This window comes from Zootermopsis nevadensis, unplaced genomic scaffold, assembly GCF_977971745.1.
Source record: "Zootermopsis nevadensis isolate Lab colony 2312 unplaced genomic scaffold, Znev_1.0 Znev_ptg000019l, whole genome shotgun sequence".
Lineage (NCBI taxonomy): Eukaryota > Metazoa > Arthropoda > Insecta > Blattodea > Termopsidae > Zootermopsis > Zootermopsis nevadensis.
In genome coordinates this window covers 10,959,313-10,978,470 of record NW_028259151.1, presented here as the reverse complement: position 1 = coordinate 10,978,470, position 19,158 = coordinate 10,959,313, and the positions used below count along the sequence as shown (strand labels likewise).

Below are 19,158 nucleotides of genomic sequence, written 5' to 3'. Positions count from 1 at the left end.
AATGCGAATATAATTTATAGTGTATAATACCAAGAAAATATTATATGAACGTTTTGATTAAATTTCATTAGCTCAATAATGAATGATGTGGTGCGTATGTGATTCACGTTCGGAATCTGTGAATTGGTTCATGGTGAATCATGGTTGATAGACTTGGTAAGTTTTCTAAATGAATTTAATTGTTGTTACAGGCTTACTTAAACAATATAGTTTTCCTAAATATATTTTTTATATTAATTTGTTTTGTTTTTTTGTATGTGTGTGAACTATTTAAATCGATTGTCAAGAAACATGGTTCAGTGATACGTAGATCGAGAATGTTATGGTTTAGATTTCTAATTGCCAAGAGTATTTAGAGTGATCTTGTTTTGCATCTCTCGTTCAGAGCTTATTTTTAACCACAAGACAAATTTATGTATCCTCTATTAAAAGTACTTCACATAAAGCGTGATATACTCTGAAGATATGGTGGATCCCTAGATCTTCTGAGGTTAGGCGACGTTATTTCGTGGTCCACCCTTTTAACTTCACTTACGAGGTACATTTTCGTAGCGATATGAATGTTCATAAATGTAATTGAAGTAATTACAGTTGGAATGGAAACCCATTATTTATCCAAATTGCTCGTTCTATGCACTTATACCAAGATTATCAACGGCAGCAGAATGTGGTGTATGTAGAATTATGAATAGTTTTAAAATTCTAATAACTTCGGATGTTCATGCACGTTTGTTTTATTATATTACAATGAAAGACAAAAACTTTTTGGCCATTTGATTATTGTGCTTCTACATAAAACAAGTTCTTACTGTTATATGTGCACCCACAGTTACTGAAGCATAACATAAAAAAACTCTAAATACAGGAACATTCTGGTCTTGGAAACCAAAATATGCTGTCCTCTGAAACTATTCCTGATGAATGAGTTGAATATATAAAGTGTGAAGAGTGTCTGGTCTACTGCAATTAACTAATACTAACTCTCTGGTGCAGAACCTGCAGGTCCGACAACACCAAAGCCTGCCACCGGCCACTGTCCTGTGCCAATTTGATCCATTTGCCATCCTCACGGCCCACTTCCGTAAGATGCATCTTGATATTATCCTCCCATCTCCTCGTTATGCAGTATTCTAAATTGCCCACTTATTTCATCCTTCCTAGGTCCAGATATCTTTCTGAGCACCTTGTTTTCAAACACTTTTAATCTAGAATATAGAGTAAGCAAACCAACAACTATTAACACTATAATAAGACACTATTGCCATACTCGTTTCGACCTCAAGAGGTCATCATCAGGGAAATTAATACATTTAGTCAAATGGTGCTAGTGCAGCGTCACTTCGAATATTTTGTCAAATACCCTTTTCAATTTTAATTCTGAATCCAGTTTGAACCATTTGACTAAATGTATTCATTTCCCTGATGCCACTGATGATGACCTGTTGAGGTCGAAACGAGTATGGCAATAGTGTCTTATTATAGTGTTAATAGTTGTTGGTTTGCTTATTCTATATTCTAATACACTACGCGGTATGCAAAGTTTTAAGACTTGTAATCTACATTTTTCCTTCACAACCACACAAGACAACAGGCAAAATTATTGTTTTGTATATCCTGATCTTTAGTGTTTCTGATAGCAAATGAGATGATACAGTTTTTTTAATTGAGTGAAACAAGCATTTCCCGAATGTATTCTCATAATTTATCTTGGGCCTCATTTCTATTTGTTATTGTTGTTCCCAGATACTTACATTTTTAAACATTTTCAAATTAATGTGTTTTTGCCGTTGTTGCTGATGATGATCCCGTACAACATCCATGTATTTAGTTTTGTCTGCATTTACTTCTAGGCATATTTCCTTGTTCGCCTGTAGGAGAGTTTCTGCATTCTTGGTTATGGTACCCACACCATCCCCCAGAAAATTGACATCATCAGCATAGGCAAGTACCTGGTGCAGACCATTCAGTTCGAGCCCTTCCTGATTCCCTCTGACCTTCCTGATGACATGTTCTAGAGCAAAATTAAAGAGCATTGGGGATAAAGCATACCCCTGCCTTTGGCCATTGTGCACTGGGAACAGATCTGATAGAAGGTTACTTATACAAACTCTACTGGATACCCCATTCATACACATTTTTATTAACCTAACAAGTTTCTTTGGTATTCTAAACTCAAAATGTCATATATTACCTCTCTTCTGAGTCACATGGCTTCCTAAAGTCCACAGATAGTTCGTGTACTGACCCATTATACTCCCACTTTTTCTCTAATATTTGTCAAATGCAAAATATCTGATCAATAGTTGACCTATTGCTGCAAATCCACACTGATCATCCCCAATAGTTTCATTCATAAATGGTGTTAACCATGTCAGAAGAATATTCAATGAAATTTTATATGACGTCAAAAGAGATACCTCGGAAGTTACTGCACTCATTTTGTCACCTGTTTTATGGATAGGGGCAACAATTGATTCCTTCCACTTTTGTTGTAGTACTTTATGGTACTAGTACTTTTAGGCTGTAAGCTTATCTATCTGTGAGTGCAGTGTTCTACCACTGTTCATACCTGGAAATTTATGACGTTTTAAATGCCGGGTGGCAATTTCATCTTCATTAAGGCTCAGTTCTTGGATGAAGGGCTGTGCTGTATGTACTATAGGCTCTTTAAATTGATCAGCTGCATAAACGTTTAGTAACTTACTACACTAATGTTTCCATCTGTCTGCGAGCAGATCCTCATTCTCATCTTTGATGAAATGTGCCCTAGGTTTTTACCCCTTCTTAAAATTATGTATTTCTCTATGCAACTCTGCTGTTTTTATTTTTACTTTTAGTTTCCAACTCCCCTATCTGCTCTTTGAGATACTCCCTCTTCTTATAATAAACTAATACCCTGAAATTAATTTTCAAATGCTACAAGTGACATCATTGGTTGCGTTTGGGTATGAAGATGTCTGTTTTGTACATTCTAGCATCTTGTATTACTTTTAGTTGTTGGTATATGCTTTGCCATCTGTAATTTAAATTATTGTGTAATGGAAGTTTGAATTTAGTGTATGGTGGTTGACTGCCTCTAGTCCACAAGTGATTGAATTGTGACACATTAACTATAAAAGTAAATTTGGATACAAATTTTGAGGAGTTTGAGTTCTAGTGACATCCACAGTTTGTAAATTAGTGAAGAACGTATGAACAGGATTTTTCTTGAAAAGAAAATTAAGAACCCTCTTTCACTGAAATTTGGATAGGAAATTCATTTTGTAAATCTCAGGTGTAAACAGTGCTAAACTGGAATTACATTTTGTGGAGCATTTGTTTATTTCACAGTAGTGGTTTTCGGAATATGCGGAAGAAAGGATATTGGAAGTTAGGTAACTGCACACTGAACACCATGATTTGGTGGTTGGCATTTCTGCTTTGTATTCACCAGGTATTGGGTTCGTGTCAGCCCAGAGACCAGCTATATTGACAGAGGTTTTTAATTGGTTTCCTGTCTTCCCAGGCTGTTGCTCAGATGGTACCTCATATTAGGCCATGACCACTTCCTTCCACACCCTCTCCAATTCATTTCTCAGTTTATTTTATGCTGTTAAAGGAGGTATATAGTGTGCAATTAGAAGTAGCTCCATCATTTGGAGTCTTTCTTGAAAAATTAATTTTCTGCTTCTATTGGAATGAAGGTTCCTTTCCCTGATCACGAAAGCATGTGACTCCTGTGTCCTGACCACGTTTAATTCTAGCTACACCCTCACAGACTATTCATGTAAAATCCACTGCAATTCAGTTGTTCCATTTATGCCTAGGTCTCGCAAGTCTGTCGTTTTGTGTGCATTCCTATCTTTTCCATGCATGCTGGAAATCTTGTCCATTTCATTGTCTTTGGTTTGATAATTCTAATAATGTGGTGATGAATACAAATAGTGAATTTCCTTGTCCATATGCTTCTCTCCTTTCTCCTGTTAGGATCCTCTTTTCGTTGCTTAAATTGTCCAAGTCCAACGGTATGAGGCTGTTAATTGCATGCCTAACCTCAAACCTGAAAGATCACTGCTTTTTGGCTGTCTGCAACTGCAAATTCATTATATTCACAGCTACAAGAACTGTTTGTAAGAATGTAAAATCCAAAAGATATTTTAACATTTTTCTCTAACCACCGTTGGGTATTATTCACGCCCTAGTGTGAGTGAAGAACAACTTATGGACTGGCTTTTCTGTTTGTCCGTCTGCCCACATGATTCAACTAGAGAACTGTCAGGCAGATGATGATGAAATTTTGTATGGACTTAATCCCTAAAATTGTAATTTTTCAGTTTCCTACAGTTAGGAAATACCAGCATAGCTGATGAACAAACTTGTTTGGTTTTGAGGTTCCAACAGTCACACGTATGAAGTTAATTGTTTTGTGGGTTGTGGCATTGTGTAGTTTGGTAGAAGTTTATCAGTGTTTCAGAGGTACTTGCTGCCATTACCTCAATGATGAAGGAAGGTAATATGTCTGAAACATTGGTCAACATCTGCCAGACTACATGGTGATACAACCTAGAAGACACCCATTTTCAAATTGTATTTAGTTGCAACTATAAATAAATGTTTTGATATGGGTCGCATGACTTTTTAGTCCCTGTATTATTTAATGACAATGCTGGATTTTTACAGAAATATTGACCATTTTGAGCTGTCATTTATAAAATATTAAGAATGTGATTTTGTTTTTAAAGAACATTAAAAACAAGGAAGTATTTGTATGTTTTTAAAATTCTTTTATGAAGTCAGATATGTTACTTTCTGAGAATTTGTATTATTAAATAGTATGAAGAAATTTACCTATTATCCATTTCAAGTGAATATCAACTTTTGTAATTCTTTTAGTTAAAGAAATGCAGTTTTACTTACTGCCCACAACATTTTTACTTTTTCCTGTAGTCGTTAGGTTTCCTTTAAATTGCCCTTGGTTAGTAGGCTGTCATATTCCTCGAGCATTGTTCTGTGATTTCCATTTTATGTAATAGTTCTGTTCATGATTTATGCCTCATGGACTCCAGCCACTAAGACAAAGAGTGCATCCATGTTTCTTGACCAACATCCACTCTGCATATAATGACTTCTCAGGCTACTATCCATATAAAGTGGTTTGATGGAGAAAACACTAATGTTTCAAGAACCATCTTTGACTTCATCCTTGTCCTCAGGGTACTGAAGTTAACTTCATTAACCTGAGGATGAAGTTAACTTCTGTACCCTGAGGATGAGGATGGTTTTCGAAACGTTGTTGTTTTCTACATTAAACCACCTTACATTTTTTGTTCTGCTTTCATCTTCATGCATCTGACACAAGTATGAATATTAGCATCCAGTTATTTTGATTGGTACTTGGCCCCTTAAAGCCGAGTAGTCACTGTATGTGCTACTTGCTTTGACGGTCAGGATCTCTACATTTTGTTGTTGTTGGTTACTTGTGATTCTCTGTGTAGAAAGTGGTTATTTCATTAAACATTTCTGACCATTTGATCTTTATAATGGAGAAGTGGTTAAAACTAAAATAATATGTAGATAAGCTTTGGCTTCAAATGGTTAGGATGGTAATTGAGTACATTGCTGTGTTAAGTTTCTTGTAGTTATGACATTTTCCAGTGGTCTCATTTATTATGCTCTTCCCAACATTTCAGCTTCCAGCACCTTATGAAGGCAAAATATGCATTGAATATGGACAAGTATGTCAATAATTAAATGCTGAAATGGCTAAAATGAAAAATTATAACAAAAATAAATTTCTTTGGGCCTATAAGTGTTAACTCATATTATTGTATGTTTACAGTAAACAGTGAGGCAAATGCACGACGCATTGCAATGGTTGAAAGCTGTTTTGGCAGTTCTGGCCAGGTATGGAGCATTTCAATGAATAATAACTGATGTTACAGCTTTGTCAGTGTAATGACAATGAATATATTAGTCAGCATGGCACAAGTGTGTGTATTGTCCTGTTTGCTACTTGTTTGCTCATCTATCTATATTACAAAAGAAATATACATGAAGAAACTTCAAATCAACCTCAAGGCATTATAACAGCAAACCATAACATCAAATCAACAGAAATCAAGAACATGAATTTGTACGCCAGTGACAGAAACATGATTTTAGTGCTGTAGAATGACAACATATGAGTGGATGTGATGTTTTAACAGTTTCATAATTTTATATTAACTTATTCTAACATCCATATATTAATTTTACACCTAGGTGTTAATTTTTATTTTTATTTAAGCCAGCAAAGTAAACATTGCATCTGTTACCATATGGCAAAGATGATATTTTATGTTCACAAAATGTTTTAGGTGCACGTTTTATATCTGTATCACTGCTAAAGTTTAAAGGTGAGTCTGAAGATTGCTGTCTTCTGGGTTGTTGCGCTGTGTAGTCTGATACATTTCTACCAGATTACATGGTGCTTTATATAAGTAGTACCTATACATGCAAATAAATGCATACCGCTATATATATTACTTTGTGTTATGAAGACAGCTAATAATAATATTCTCTAACACTCGTATGGCGTTGGGTTTTTGCTGTCGGCGTTAGTGTGTGCACTATCACAAATTACAAATATGACTGTTCAGATACTTTTGGTTATATCTGGGAAGTTTAATGAGGCTGGAATCTGTACTAGAGGAAATGATGTATAGGAATGGATCACTGAAGTGTATAATTAATAATATATAGATTTTATTGAGGTCAGTGTATAGATTCAAGTATTTGGAAGGAAAAAAGTACTTCTATTCAGAAGTTACTTATTTTATAACCTTTTAAGCCCTTGTTAAGAGTCCTGGGCTCTGCATCAGTTTTCTGTTGGATCATTGACTGCATGCAGCATTATATGTTGACAATTTCACTGTTTATGTGTGGGTTTCATTTAGCTGGTGGATTTACTAACCATTTTGTTAAGTTAATGATGCTTTCTTCTTTACTTCATGTATACCACACTGTGATTCTATATCTACCAGACACAGCTAGTTCACTTGCATAGACACTTTGCCTGCTCGTTCACAGCAGAAAGGTCTGTCCATCTGCAACTCGCTGGTCATGACAGCTCAGATTTTTTACACGCCTCCATCTGCCTGTCCCTGGAATATTCTAATTGCTGTCTGGTTCTTTCCCAGCCAGCCAGAATTACGAGAATCTTCGGCACACATGAGCTGCTTATTGTCACTTGAGGGTGTTGTGGGGAGAGGTGTAACTTGGAATTTTGTACATATCTCTGTACCAATTCCTTGGGCTCTGCTGATATCATGGCAGCATACATGACAGTATGATAGGCTGTATTGGAATTGAATGTGTAACTCGTGGGCTTTCTGGGTAACTGCTAAAAATGATGTGCCTTGACTCTTTGTCACACCCTGTTTCCCATGAGCCCATGTGCATAATTTTTTCTTAGATATGTACAGTGTGTCCACTCCGCACATGGCATTATATATTGTTTCTGTTTGGTGGGTTTGGGCATAGTGCATTGATGTGTGGGGGGAAACAGTATTTATTCTGTGTAGAGTGTTATGTTGCGTTATAGATGAAATTGGCTAATTTTAATATTTTGAAGTATAATTGAAAGCAATAATGTTAATATAAAAGTAAGATAAATTTGAAATAAGTGGAACCCTTCCTTACATGTTAGTAATATACTATAACTCAGAAACTGTTAGGGGCTTGATTGCTGTTTCTTGGAATTTCTAGCCTCTTGGTGTTCCTGGCCGGGTGCTAGTTGGAGAAGGGGTTTTAACCAAGATGTGTCGAAAAAAGCCCAAAGCACGGCAGTTTTTCCTCTTCAACGACATTCTTGTATATGGAAATATTGTCATTAATAAGAAAAAGGTAAATAGCTGGAACTTTAATTAATATGAAATCTCTTCAGTATTTGAAGACTGGGACTTGATGTTTCCATGGTGGCCCATACTCACTGTAGCTATAACATTGTGTTAGAATGGTATTTTTTTGTATTTTAAGATGGTTATACAACTAGGCTGTACAAAGGATTTGAAGACTGTATTCTTTTTTCAGTATAATAAGCAACACATAATTCCACTGGAAGAGGTGAAACTTGAGTCTTTGGAAGATGATGGGCGTAAGTAGTTTTAATTGTAAACAGTCTTACTTCTCTTAGTATAAAGATTTATATTTTGTTATCACCCACCAAAGTTTATCCATTTTTTCAGAGTTTCGAAATGGGTGGCTAATCCGAACAGCATCTAAATCATTTGCCGTATATGCAGCGACGTCAACCGAGAAGCAGGAATGGATGGCGCACATTAATAAGTGCATTGAAGATCTTCTTAGGAAGAGTAGGTATTATTTTGTCATTTCATATAAGGATTTGTTGAATGGACTGTAGATTACTTAAGAGTGCTGTTTGTACTGCCATTGGCAGCTCGTGCGTCTTTCTAACAGTGGGATGGGTCATGGTATGTGAGATAGCAGGGCTTTATGGTAAAGGTAAGAAATCTTTATGATGAGTCCATTGCATCCACTTTGATATATTCAGGCTGGAGTGGATACTTTAGGATGAATGCTTACTGTTGTCATCCTTGTAATGTTTAGCTCATTTCACAGTTCTAGTGTACAAAGTGTGCTCATGTCCAACTTGACAAAGATAAACTTCTCACCAAAACTTTTGAGTTTGTGTAACACAGTATATCTCAAAGCATACATCTCTTTTTACACTTATGTGACAAATTTAGTAGTTATGTTTGCAGTTTAAGATGATGGCTGTCTTCTGGGTTGTTGCATCATGAAAACCTCAAATCCTACTTTGCAGTTTCTGTTACAACTGAATCTTTGTTTAATTTTTATTTCATGCAGTAACTTACAAGGTGTGACAATTAAGTTCCCAGAATGCCTGCATATGTGTCATGTCGAGTAGCAAGTAGGCAGTAACTAAGCTACAATGTATCTTTGGGTGCATCTTGTGTGTTGGTGAAGCAGATAAGGCAGTAGTAGCAAAGCAGTGGCAGAGTTACACAAGTGTGTGTTTTTGTAACAGAGGGAAAATGAGTGATTGGTTGTTGGAGCAAATCATTAACATCGTATTTGTGCAAAATAAGACCAAAGCACAAGCGAAACTCAGCAGATGTTAACACGTCGACGTGGTGGTTTAAATACCCCGCATATACCGCTGTCGTGCTGTTCCTGCGGTAGTATTTTTTAAATGCCAAGGTCGGTGGATTTTTAAGGGTGATAAAAATCCGTAGCACAACTTCCTTCAGAGGGGAAGTAAAGCCGGCGGTCCCATGTCATAGATTTACGGAATGTAAAAGAACCTTGCGAGCATGATACGAGATGTTTTGTAAGCAAAATTCAGCGGCCATTTCTCACCCAAGTCTCTCCTGATTCACTGCTTCACTGCTAGATGGCTCCAGCAGTCAAATCAGGAGTGAGTAGAAATTGTGCAGAGTCAGTGGGCTGGTCACTCACTACTCATAAATGCACGCTTTAAAGACTATGAAACCTCCGAAATTAGGCCCTATGCTCCACGTAGGAGTTACAGGAACTAATTGGTTGTATTGTTGTATATATGAACATAACTTTGTGGATCTAGGTACCTGTGATTTCTTCATAGACATTTCTCTGCAAACTCTGGTTCTGTGTTGTTTTACTGTCCGTGCAGGTGAATGCTGAGATGGTACTTTGAAATGATACATGATAGTAAACAGCTTCTGTAGTTGATAGAGTATCATTAAATACTCATCTGTCCATCAAAGTGCAAGTCATTATGCATTCTCAAGCTTCCTAGCGTGATGTGGATTGATTAAATGCATACAATGCCATTGTGTGTTTTAAGGTGGGAAGAAAGCAGTTGAGGTCCATGCTGCTGTATGGGTCCCAGATTCAGAGGCAGCTGTTTGCATGCATTGCAAGAAGACACAGTTTACTATGCTCAATAGGAGAGTAAGTAGCCAATAACAGAAGTAGATAATTTTACAAGAAGTATAGTAATTGAAATTTACTGTTATGAAAGTATTAAAACAAAAATAAAATCTGCTTATGTACAGCATCAAGGTACAGTGTAATCACAGTCTGATACAGCCTATAATGGATAGCATTAAATATAACATTACAGCTAGAAAAAACAAGTGACACTGTCAAATTCTTAATGTTACGTATAGAAAATTTATCAAATGAGGGATCTTTCAGCACTGTTTACAGCTGACATTTCATGTGTAAGTAAACTCTGTATTGAAGAATTTACTGTTCATATCATTTATTTTTTCACAAAGGCAGGGGTCTGAAAGGGAGATTAGTATGACACACTGCATGTGCTGCCCTCAGTAATGTCATCCAGTATAAGATTTATCTTTAGTATGCACAGATAGCAGAGCAAACTGTGCTTTGCCATCGTATTGCATAAACTATGCCAAGATGTGCCAAGCCAAAATTGCTAGAGCCAAGAAAGCAGACAGACTGTAACTGAGAAGTGTCCATCATGTAATGTCCCTTGTCTCGATGCAGAAACCTTTTTTTTTCTCCCATCTATGTTTATCTTAGATCATTTAATGTTGCCAGTTGATCATACATCTATATGATGTGATGTGAAATAGGAGCAACAGTTCTGCATCTAAAGCTGTAGTGTTCATCATAACCTGATAACAACAAACTATTTCTGGGGTATAGGGTGGTTGGTTCCAAATTAGTGTTCTGGCATCATGAAAGGAGGAGGTATAATAATGCATAGTTTAAATAAAGTACTTGCACCAGTGGTTGAACACAGAATAAATAACGTCACAGCAGAGTAGGTACACTGTGTCCCCCCCCCCCCCCACCTTCCATTGGAAAGACAATAATATGTCTGCTTAGTTTTAAGAAAAACATGAATTGATGAAAATGAAGTTCTCCCAGTCATGCAACCAAGTCTGGCAGAAAAACAGAGGTGAAAGATATAATTTGCTAACTTGGCCATGTTCCCTCATGGGCAAGGAGTCAGTGAATGAACCTGGTACTGCTGTGAAGATCACATTTTTAAGTCCCAGTATCATATATTTACATACATACTCATCAGAATTCTGCATTTGTATATTCTTCTTCTAGGCCTGTGTTTCAAATTCTGATGAATTTTGCATGCATGCGTGCACGCTCTCTCGCTTGCACGCAACAAAAGATGCATTCCCCTGGATTTTCCTTGTTAGGAGTCATCTTACAAACTTCTTCCATTTTTCAGAAGGTGCCCACACAATAAAAGTAAATAGTGTTGGTAAGAGTTCATCTCTGCCAACTCAATGCTATATTCTTGCTGGTGCATTATGCCTGGCAGTTATGCCCAACTTCTTCATACCCGCCAGCATTACTAAGATTCCAAAAGAAAGAGCGTGATACTGGTGCATAATTTCAGATTTTAATTTCTTGTCAGTGGAGCAGAAATCCACACTAATTATCTTTTTTTTCTTTTATAGATTATACATATTTGTTATCCTTGGTAAAAGTTTCAGCATTATAAATGCAATTCAACAGTGCTTTTCTTAATTGTTATAAAAGGCTGATACAAAGGTCATAACTCCAAAACTGTTGCAAATATATGCATGCACTTACTACCAATAGATTCCTTGAGATAAACTGCTGCTGCACACCAAACACTGCATTTCTGATGTTTTAAATAATGGAGATATTTACCTATTCAAAATAATGGCCTGCCACATCCTAAAAACTGCCTAATTTCATTAATTAATGTCTACAGAATTAGTCAAAATAAAAAATAGAATTGTTTGGATATATTTTTCTTCATGGATATATAGTTATAAAATGAAAGCCAGAAAAACTGATGGTGGTGTGGTTGACAGATTTTGTTTGATTTCATGTGGAGTGACCCAAATATTAAATACTACATATCCATACAGCATTCGACATATAACTAATTTGTTCTTAAACCTTTTTCTACACTAATTAGTTGTTACACACTATCCATACTAGGGGTGTTATTTTGTCACTTATGATCTGTTGCTGTGAATGTATATGGTAAGTTTTTTACAGAACTTGTAGATTGGGTTCAAAGTTACCCAAGGATCCACTAACGGCCGAAACATGTTATAAACCATATATTTATGATTGTATTATGAACATTAGTATATAATTGATGTTAGGAACAGTATGATGTGTGTTATTGTTTGGGTGGTGATGGACCAAAAGTAGAGAGTTTATTGACTTGCTATAAGTTGCACTGACAGTGAGAAACAGTACAATTGAAATGGTGGGAGAGTCCAGTTTGTAAACTGGTCTCTGTTACTGTTTTTGGACATGCAGAGTGGCAAATTAATCAAATCTATCAATGCCTGTGTGGATGTCCATGATGACTGATGACTTCCACTGTCAATATAGTATGTTGTCATCCCTGAGCATGACAGGTCATTCTGGAATGGAGTTGTCCTGGACAGGCAGGTAACCCATGGACTACCTTTTCCATGGATGTTCTCAGAACTGTTTGGTGCTAGGACGTGCCATAGGTAAAAAGTTAGGACAATTGGGATCACTGCAATTGCTTTTTATATATTATTATTATGTCATATCAGTTTAACATATGTTTTAGTGCTTGATAAGATACAGTAGGGCCCCGCTTTTCGGCGATCCGCTAATACGGCGCTTTTCAATTGCGTGCATATGCCCCACGCGCTCAACAGCTGAGTCAGAGAAGTGCGTCCGGCGCCATTTTCTCGTCTGATTCAGTCTGTTTACAGCTACTACTGATATTCATTTTACTTTCATATTGTTTTCTTAGGCCTAGCTATTGTGAACTTACTATATGATAGTGTAAATATCTTATTAGGCTTTGATATGCATTTGCAATTGAAAAAAGGCAAAGATCCGCTTTTCGGCGGGGGTCTGGTCCCTAATCTGCCGTATATGCGGTGCCCTACTGTAAAGGGAAATTCCTTCCACCTGTTTAATTCCATATCTGTTCAAAAACAATGAGGTCATGTAACCTGCTGTTGTTTCTGATAGGCTTGCTATTTAGGATGTGAGGTTTTTGTGGCAGTGATTACAAAAAGAGCTATCTTCTGGGTTGAAGCACCGTGTAGTCTGGTAGAAGTTTACCAATGTTTCAGAGGTCCTTGCTGCCTCCATCATCAGGGTGATGATGACTACATGGCACTGCAACCCAGAAGACAGTCATCCTCAGTATACTTCAATATCATCAGCAAATTAATAGAAATATAGCAGTACACTAACAGAAACAACACACTGTTCATACATATTTGAAGTGCATCCAGTAAAGAAATACTGCCTTGTGTAGAATTTGCTTCTGTGACCATCTTCTCACCAGCTCAACATGCTAACCTTTGAGGTAAATTTGATTCTATTGTTGGATTATAAACTTACATTGCCAGTACCTGAATGTAACATAAGAACATGAGATTTATATGACTGGAAGTCTGTACAGTACAAGCTTTACAAGTTCTGCCCATTGTTCATTGTGTACTAATAATGTTAATAATACAAATGGTACAACAGCAATTTTATCAGTTTTCTAGGTTGTGAAAATAACTTTGACTGAAATTGCAGGTATCTGAGAAGAAAGTGCTTGGAGAAGTGTTTGTATCTAACAAGGCTGAAGTTAGTGGTCGCTTTGTTTTATATAGGTCACGTGGTGTATTAGGGTATTGAAATTGAGGCTTGTTGTGATGGAGGGAGAAATAGTGCCTACAGAATTTTGGCAGTAAAATGGCCACTTGATGATAATGAAAGAAACTTAAGGATATCATTAAGATGGATGTTAAGAGACCCTGGTTGTTGTGATAGAAAGTAAGTGTCCAGTGACAATGTTTGGTAGTAGTGGTGTCAGACCATTGAGCTGTACAAGATTGATGTTTTTTGTGAAACTAGGAAGTGAAGGAGAAGTGGATATGAATCAGACTTGAACATTATTCTGTTTCTCATTGTGTGAATGTCCTTTTTCTCTTCTGTCTCGCAATTACATAAGCATTTAGTTTTAACAAGATACTTCCATATATATATATATATATATATATATATATATATATATATATATAGTAATGTAAGTAGTCACAATTTTGTGTATAAATAATTTATATTTCTCCTGTTTTGTTTAGCATCATTGCCGTAAATGTGGCGCAGTGGTTTGTGGCCCATGCTCGAACAAAAGGTTTCTCCTACCTAGCCAGTCGTCAAAGCCTCTGAGAGTGTGTCTCAATTGCTATGACACGCTTACTCGTGCCAGAGTTCAGCAAAACAATGTGGGGGGGAATCCAGCTGAAAACTCATTAAGCAAAGGTGAGGATTAGCATTTGGAAGTTATGTGACAGTGTAAGGAATTTATGCAACAAGATAAATTTGCTCCTGTGCTAAAGTACCACACTGTGTAGTGGGAATAGTCCATGGTGCTATATGGAGGTTGGTTGGTCAGTAAAACTTGTGTTTTGGCTGTTTCACTGATCCGATCTGGGAGATGTGGCTCACTCTGCTGGGAATCATGTCACTTTACTGAGTTTCTGTGGTGGCAGATATTTGAATTGCAGTTTTGTATGTTAAGATGTCTTGTAGTCCTCGGGGTGATTACCAGTCTCAGAGGAACCTATAACCTCCATCTTCAAGGGAGAAGATAGAGGCATAATGTTCTTCAAAAACTGTATGGCAATAAAGTCTCTGTGTAATGACATTTTGTAGTCAAGTGACATCGGTGAAATTATCAGCAGCTGTAGATAAACCATGTTTCACGACCAACTACTGGAGGTACTTGCATGTCACTTTGTTCACTACCTCATATGGCACTTTTTGCAATCAGATACTTTATTATCACCAGTTTCATAATTACTAAATCAAGAGTTTACTTCTGAAAGACTTTTATCCACACAAGACAAAATTGGCATCATATCACCATTAATTGCTTGACTGTGTGCCTGCTTTATATAAGACTTTTTAAAACCAAACAGTACACATTTACCCTTTAGGTGACAACTGATATTTGTGCCAAAGCAGGAAACTAACAGCATTCAGAGTGACTCCTCCCTGAAAGCTGAAGCTGTACACAGAACTCCAGCCACAAAAACCTAAGTGCAAGAACAAGGTGGTCTGTTTTGGTACCTTTGATTACTATTATGGTCAAGGCCTGTAATAGGCTGTAGAACCCATGATGATGATGATGATGACTATTACTACCTGTTGATTAATAAGAGACCAAGTAGGATTTGAGGTTTTCACAGTGATGAGTTTGAAGATGGCTGCCTTCTGGGTTGTGTCTGGTAAAAGTTTACCTACATTTGAGGTGTCCTTGCTGCCTCCATCATCAAGGCCATGAGTGAGGGAGGGATTCCCCTCATGATGGAGGCACCAAAGATCTGAAACAATGCTATACTTCTACCAGAGAACCCAGAAGACAGCCATCTTAAGAAGAGGCTAATTTGTCTGCTTGGTTACCCAGAATTATTGTTATCCTTTTGATCTATGGGAAGAGGGTAGTTTCTCCCCTCTCTCCCCCAGAAATTCTGTTACTGCCCGTTGATTTATAGGAGAAGGGCAGTCCTTTTATTTGGATGATCAGAGTAACTGTTACTGGTCATAGATTCATTCAGTCGTCATAATATTGTTTTCTTTGCAGAGGCAAAGGAGCGCAGTGGTTCTGGTGATTCCTCAGGAGAAGAGGACTCTGATGAAGAAGATGAGGCAAGCAGGTCACAGCAAGATGCATCAGCTCATGATGAGGTAAGCTTCTTTTGTTTGATTCTGATGCTTCTCACTAATTGTAGGCATGTTCCCACAACACTATGTGACATTTTGTGTATTTTCTCATTCAGGTTGGTATCAGTTATTTTTGTCATTTTTATTGTTATTTGATTAATTCTTTTCTTTGAATATAGCTTGGATTCTTAGTCCAAATATACCCTGAACAAGTAACACTTTGTAATAATTTTCTGCTCAATATTTATTTCATTTTAAAAACCATAATCTTCACATGGGCCACCACCATATGATCAGAAGTAAACAGATGTATGATATCAGTTTAGACAGTAGCGATTTTTTAAGATGGCCTGTTTTCAGATGTATTGCTCTTTCAATGCGCAGTTGGCTTTGAGAACACTGTTTTAGGAAGGTGTGAGACAATCTGGTGGCATTTTTCTTTGGGGGAAATGTCTGCTTTAAGTACTTATACAAAAATTCACATTTTTACCACAAACATATTGTAAAATATTTGTGAATGTTTTTAATGAAAACTACTGCTTTTTATTGTGGAAGTAAAAATTACATTGAAGACAAGCGAATAGGCATGTTAACTTTAAAGTTTAATTGTTTTCTTACAGTCAAAATTTTATGGGATGTCTGAAGATCACAAACAGTAGGCATCATATTCAGTACTGTCTGCGGCTGCTGTAGATCTGTTCACCAAAAGAAGATAACATTTTTTAATCTGTAAGGCTGTAAGGTAACTTTATTTATTTAGTAGTTTTGTAATGTGGCTTTGCAATATTACACTTATCAGATGTGTCCTGAGATGTGTATTCTCTTAAATCAGATAAATGCTAGGTCCGTCATTTTTGGTTATTAAAGGGATGGATGTCACATAGATGGTAATTGCGATATCAGTTCTCTTTGTGGAATGTGCTGTTTCATAAAAATATTGTAGACAGCCAACACGTGAAGAGTTTATAATTTTCATGCAGTGCAAATGAAGAAGAATTGTCATGAGACTTGATCAGTATTGCTAATATAAACAATAGTAAACTTACATAAAAGAAACAGCATAATTGTGTTTCATGCAAAGTCTTCTGTGTATAGGTCCATGTCAAAACATTGGTAATTTTTACTGTCTGTACACAGAAGACTATACAAAGAACATTAACCACCATGAAAACCTCAAGTCTCATTATAACTGTGGATGCTGGCCTGCATAATATTGCCTGCAAGTGCCCTTAAAGTGAAGAAAGAATTGTATTTAAAGAAAATTTCACTGAATCTCTCTATGTTGGGATAATTCCTTTGGAAGTGGTTGTATATAAATTGAAGTATAAAGGCAAAGTGAGTAATATGTGTATATATGTAGACCAAGGGTCAGAATCCCCCCCCCCCCCCCCCCCCCAATAATAATATGCAAGATATGGGCAGAAACACTGGGTTAGTAGATTATGGGATTGTGAACGGTTGAGTTTGCATTCAGTCAGTGTTCACTTTACACTTCGCTTGACATGGACAGTACAGTGACTAGATATACAAAGCAGATATATAATATAGAAACAAGAACATGGAAACCTGCTAGTCGTTCCATTATATTTTGTGTATTTTCACAGTTTCCTCGTAGACATGGGGTTTCTGTCATGTTGTAATATGAATACTTCTTTTGTTGGCAATATTTTATAAAATATACATATCAGGATATCATGTTGATTTTCTGTTGCCTATTTAACTTTTACATGTTAATTGAGAAATCCCTGTGCACCTACTGGTACTGTAAACAGTTTTAATTGCCTAAGTTACAGAAAATTTTGGATATGAAATGCTTGTGCCATTACAATCTGAGGAATGATGCTTCGGTGCCCTCTTTAAATCAAAAGAGAGTGTTATAATTGACCTTTCACTTTGCACCTTTCATTGTAAATCACATAGAATGGGAGATCATGTGACACTGGAGGTCAAGCATCCTTTAAATTTATTTTGTCACTGAAACTATTATGTAATAAAATGCCATGCTATGGAGATATTAGCTATATATGCAGTAGCATCCTCATGTTGGAAGTAGGCACAAATAATTTTATCTTTGTTTAACTATCAAACAGGTGGAATAATGCTCTACAAAAGAATACTGCATTGGCAAATGCCGAGCAAATAATTTTCACTGAACTTAAACAGCTAGAATAATGAAGTAGTGTCTTCTTATCTGTACCTATTCAAGTTCACATTGATTCCACAATCTGTCAGTAGGTTGGTAAAAAAATCTTCTGGTAAAGAAAATAATGTATAGATTAATCCATTGTACTTTAATGGAGGTAAACATGGTGATCCATGGCCATTATTGTTATGAATTGAACAAACAACTTGTGCTGGCATATTGGCGTGAGCTGCTGAAAAGTTCTACTGAGTGAGGAAAACTAATGGCACAGCATATATTAACAGTGTAATAGAAAACTAAAAATGACAGAGCACCACAATAAATACTTAATATACAAAATTAATCACAGATATTGTGTAGCATAGTTGATTGTTGTTAAAATGTTTTGCTTCAGGATTATCTTGGCACAGCACCTGTCTTTAATATTTTGAAGACAGATCACTTGTGAACTGTATCAAATGTTTTATGGCAGGGAAGCTCCAGGGATGAAGTGCCTTCCATGTAGATTTGCAAATGCATTCTGCTAATCCCCACAATCAGCTATGCAATAAAACATTTCAAAACATAATTTTGCTACAGGACTTGTGAGTTGGAAGTAAATAATATATGTTATATGGGTCTTTATATTTTGTACATCAGCTGTTGGTGCCCCTGTTTTGTATTACCTTGTGCTGTGTATCTAATATTTTAGCAGGAAGGAGGCTTTATTGTACTTATGCTCCCAATATGCAATAAAAATAGGATTCTTGTTATCATACGTGAACCTCTGAATTGTAAACAAGTTAAATATTGTCTTATGAAGCAGATTGATTTGGTAACGCTGTAGGCTCTTATTCAGACGTGTGTATAGAAAGACGTGGAGCTCCTTTCCATGGGGCCACACCACAAAGGTGTCGTCCATGTATCCATACCAATGGACCAGCTTCTTTGTGGTGGAACCTAAGGCTCATTGCCCAAAGTTTTTCATATAGAAATTGGCCATTAAAAGTGCAAGGGGTTATCCCATGGCAACACCGTCTGACTGGTCATAAAGTGTCCCATTATAAAAAAATACATAGTGGTTAGGACATGTCTGATGAGAGCAATGGTGGTCCCTGCAAATGTGGTAAAGTCTATGTTGGGTAAACTGGCAGAACCATTAACACCAGATGTAAAGAACACAAGAGACACACATGTCTTGGTCAACCAGATAAGTCCACTATGGCAGAACATAGCATCGAAGCAGGACACAACATTGACTTTAACATCATCACAATAATGGGCTCTGGAGGCTGCACTTTGGGCCTGACCTGGTGCCTGATAACAAAAATGCTCAAGCAGTCCAGTCAAATCACCAATAATTCATTACC

The 19,158-nt window shown here is 36.7% G+C and overlaps 1 protein-coding gene across 3 annotated transcripts; it reads left to right on the top strand.

Moving 5' to 3' along the window:
* On the top strand, positions 1 to 18,566 carry rush (pleckstrin homology and FYVE domain containing family member rush hour). 3 transcript variants are annotated; one of them, XM_087351329.1, is made up of 10 exons: positions 28 to 156; positions 1,851 to 1,941; positions 5,819 to 5,883; positions 7,726 to 7,863; positions 8,050 to 8,113; positions 8,205 to 8,330; positions 9,827 to 9,933; positions 14,082 to 14,262; positions 15,587 to 15,690; positions 16,287 to 18,566. In XM_087351329.1, exons 3-10 carry the CDS (start codon positions 5,851 to 5,853, stop codon positions 16,323 to 16,325), a joined length of 792 nt encoding a protein of 263 aa, XP_087207455.1. In that variant the 5' UTR covers positions 28 to 156; positions 1,851 to 1,941; positions 5,819 to 5,850; the 3' UTR covers positions 16,326 to 18,566. The 3 variants fall into 3 exon arrangements, with proteins under 3 accessions (XP_021942302.2, XP_087207455.1, XP_087207456.1); XM_022086610.2 differs by lacking the exon at positions 1,851 to 1,941 and having other exon boundaries at positions 1 to 156; XM_087351330.1 differs by lacking the exons at positions 28 to 156; positions 1,851 to 1,941 and adding an exon at positions 342 to 538.
* Positions 18,567 to 19,158: the final 592 nt, after the last annotated feature.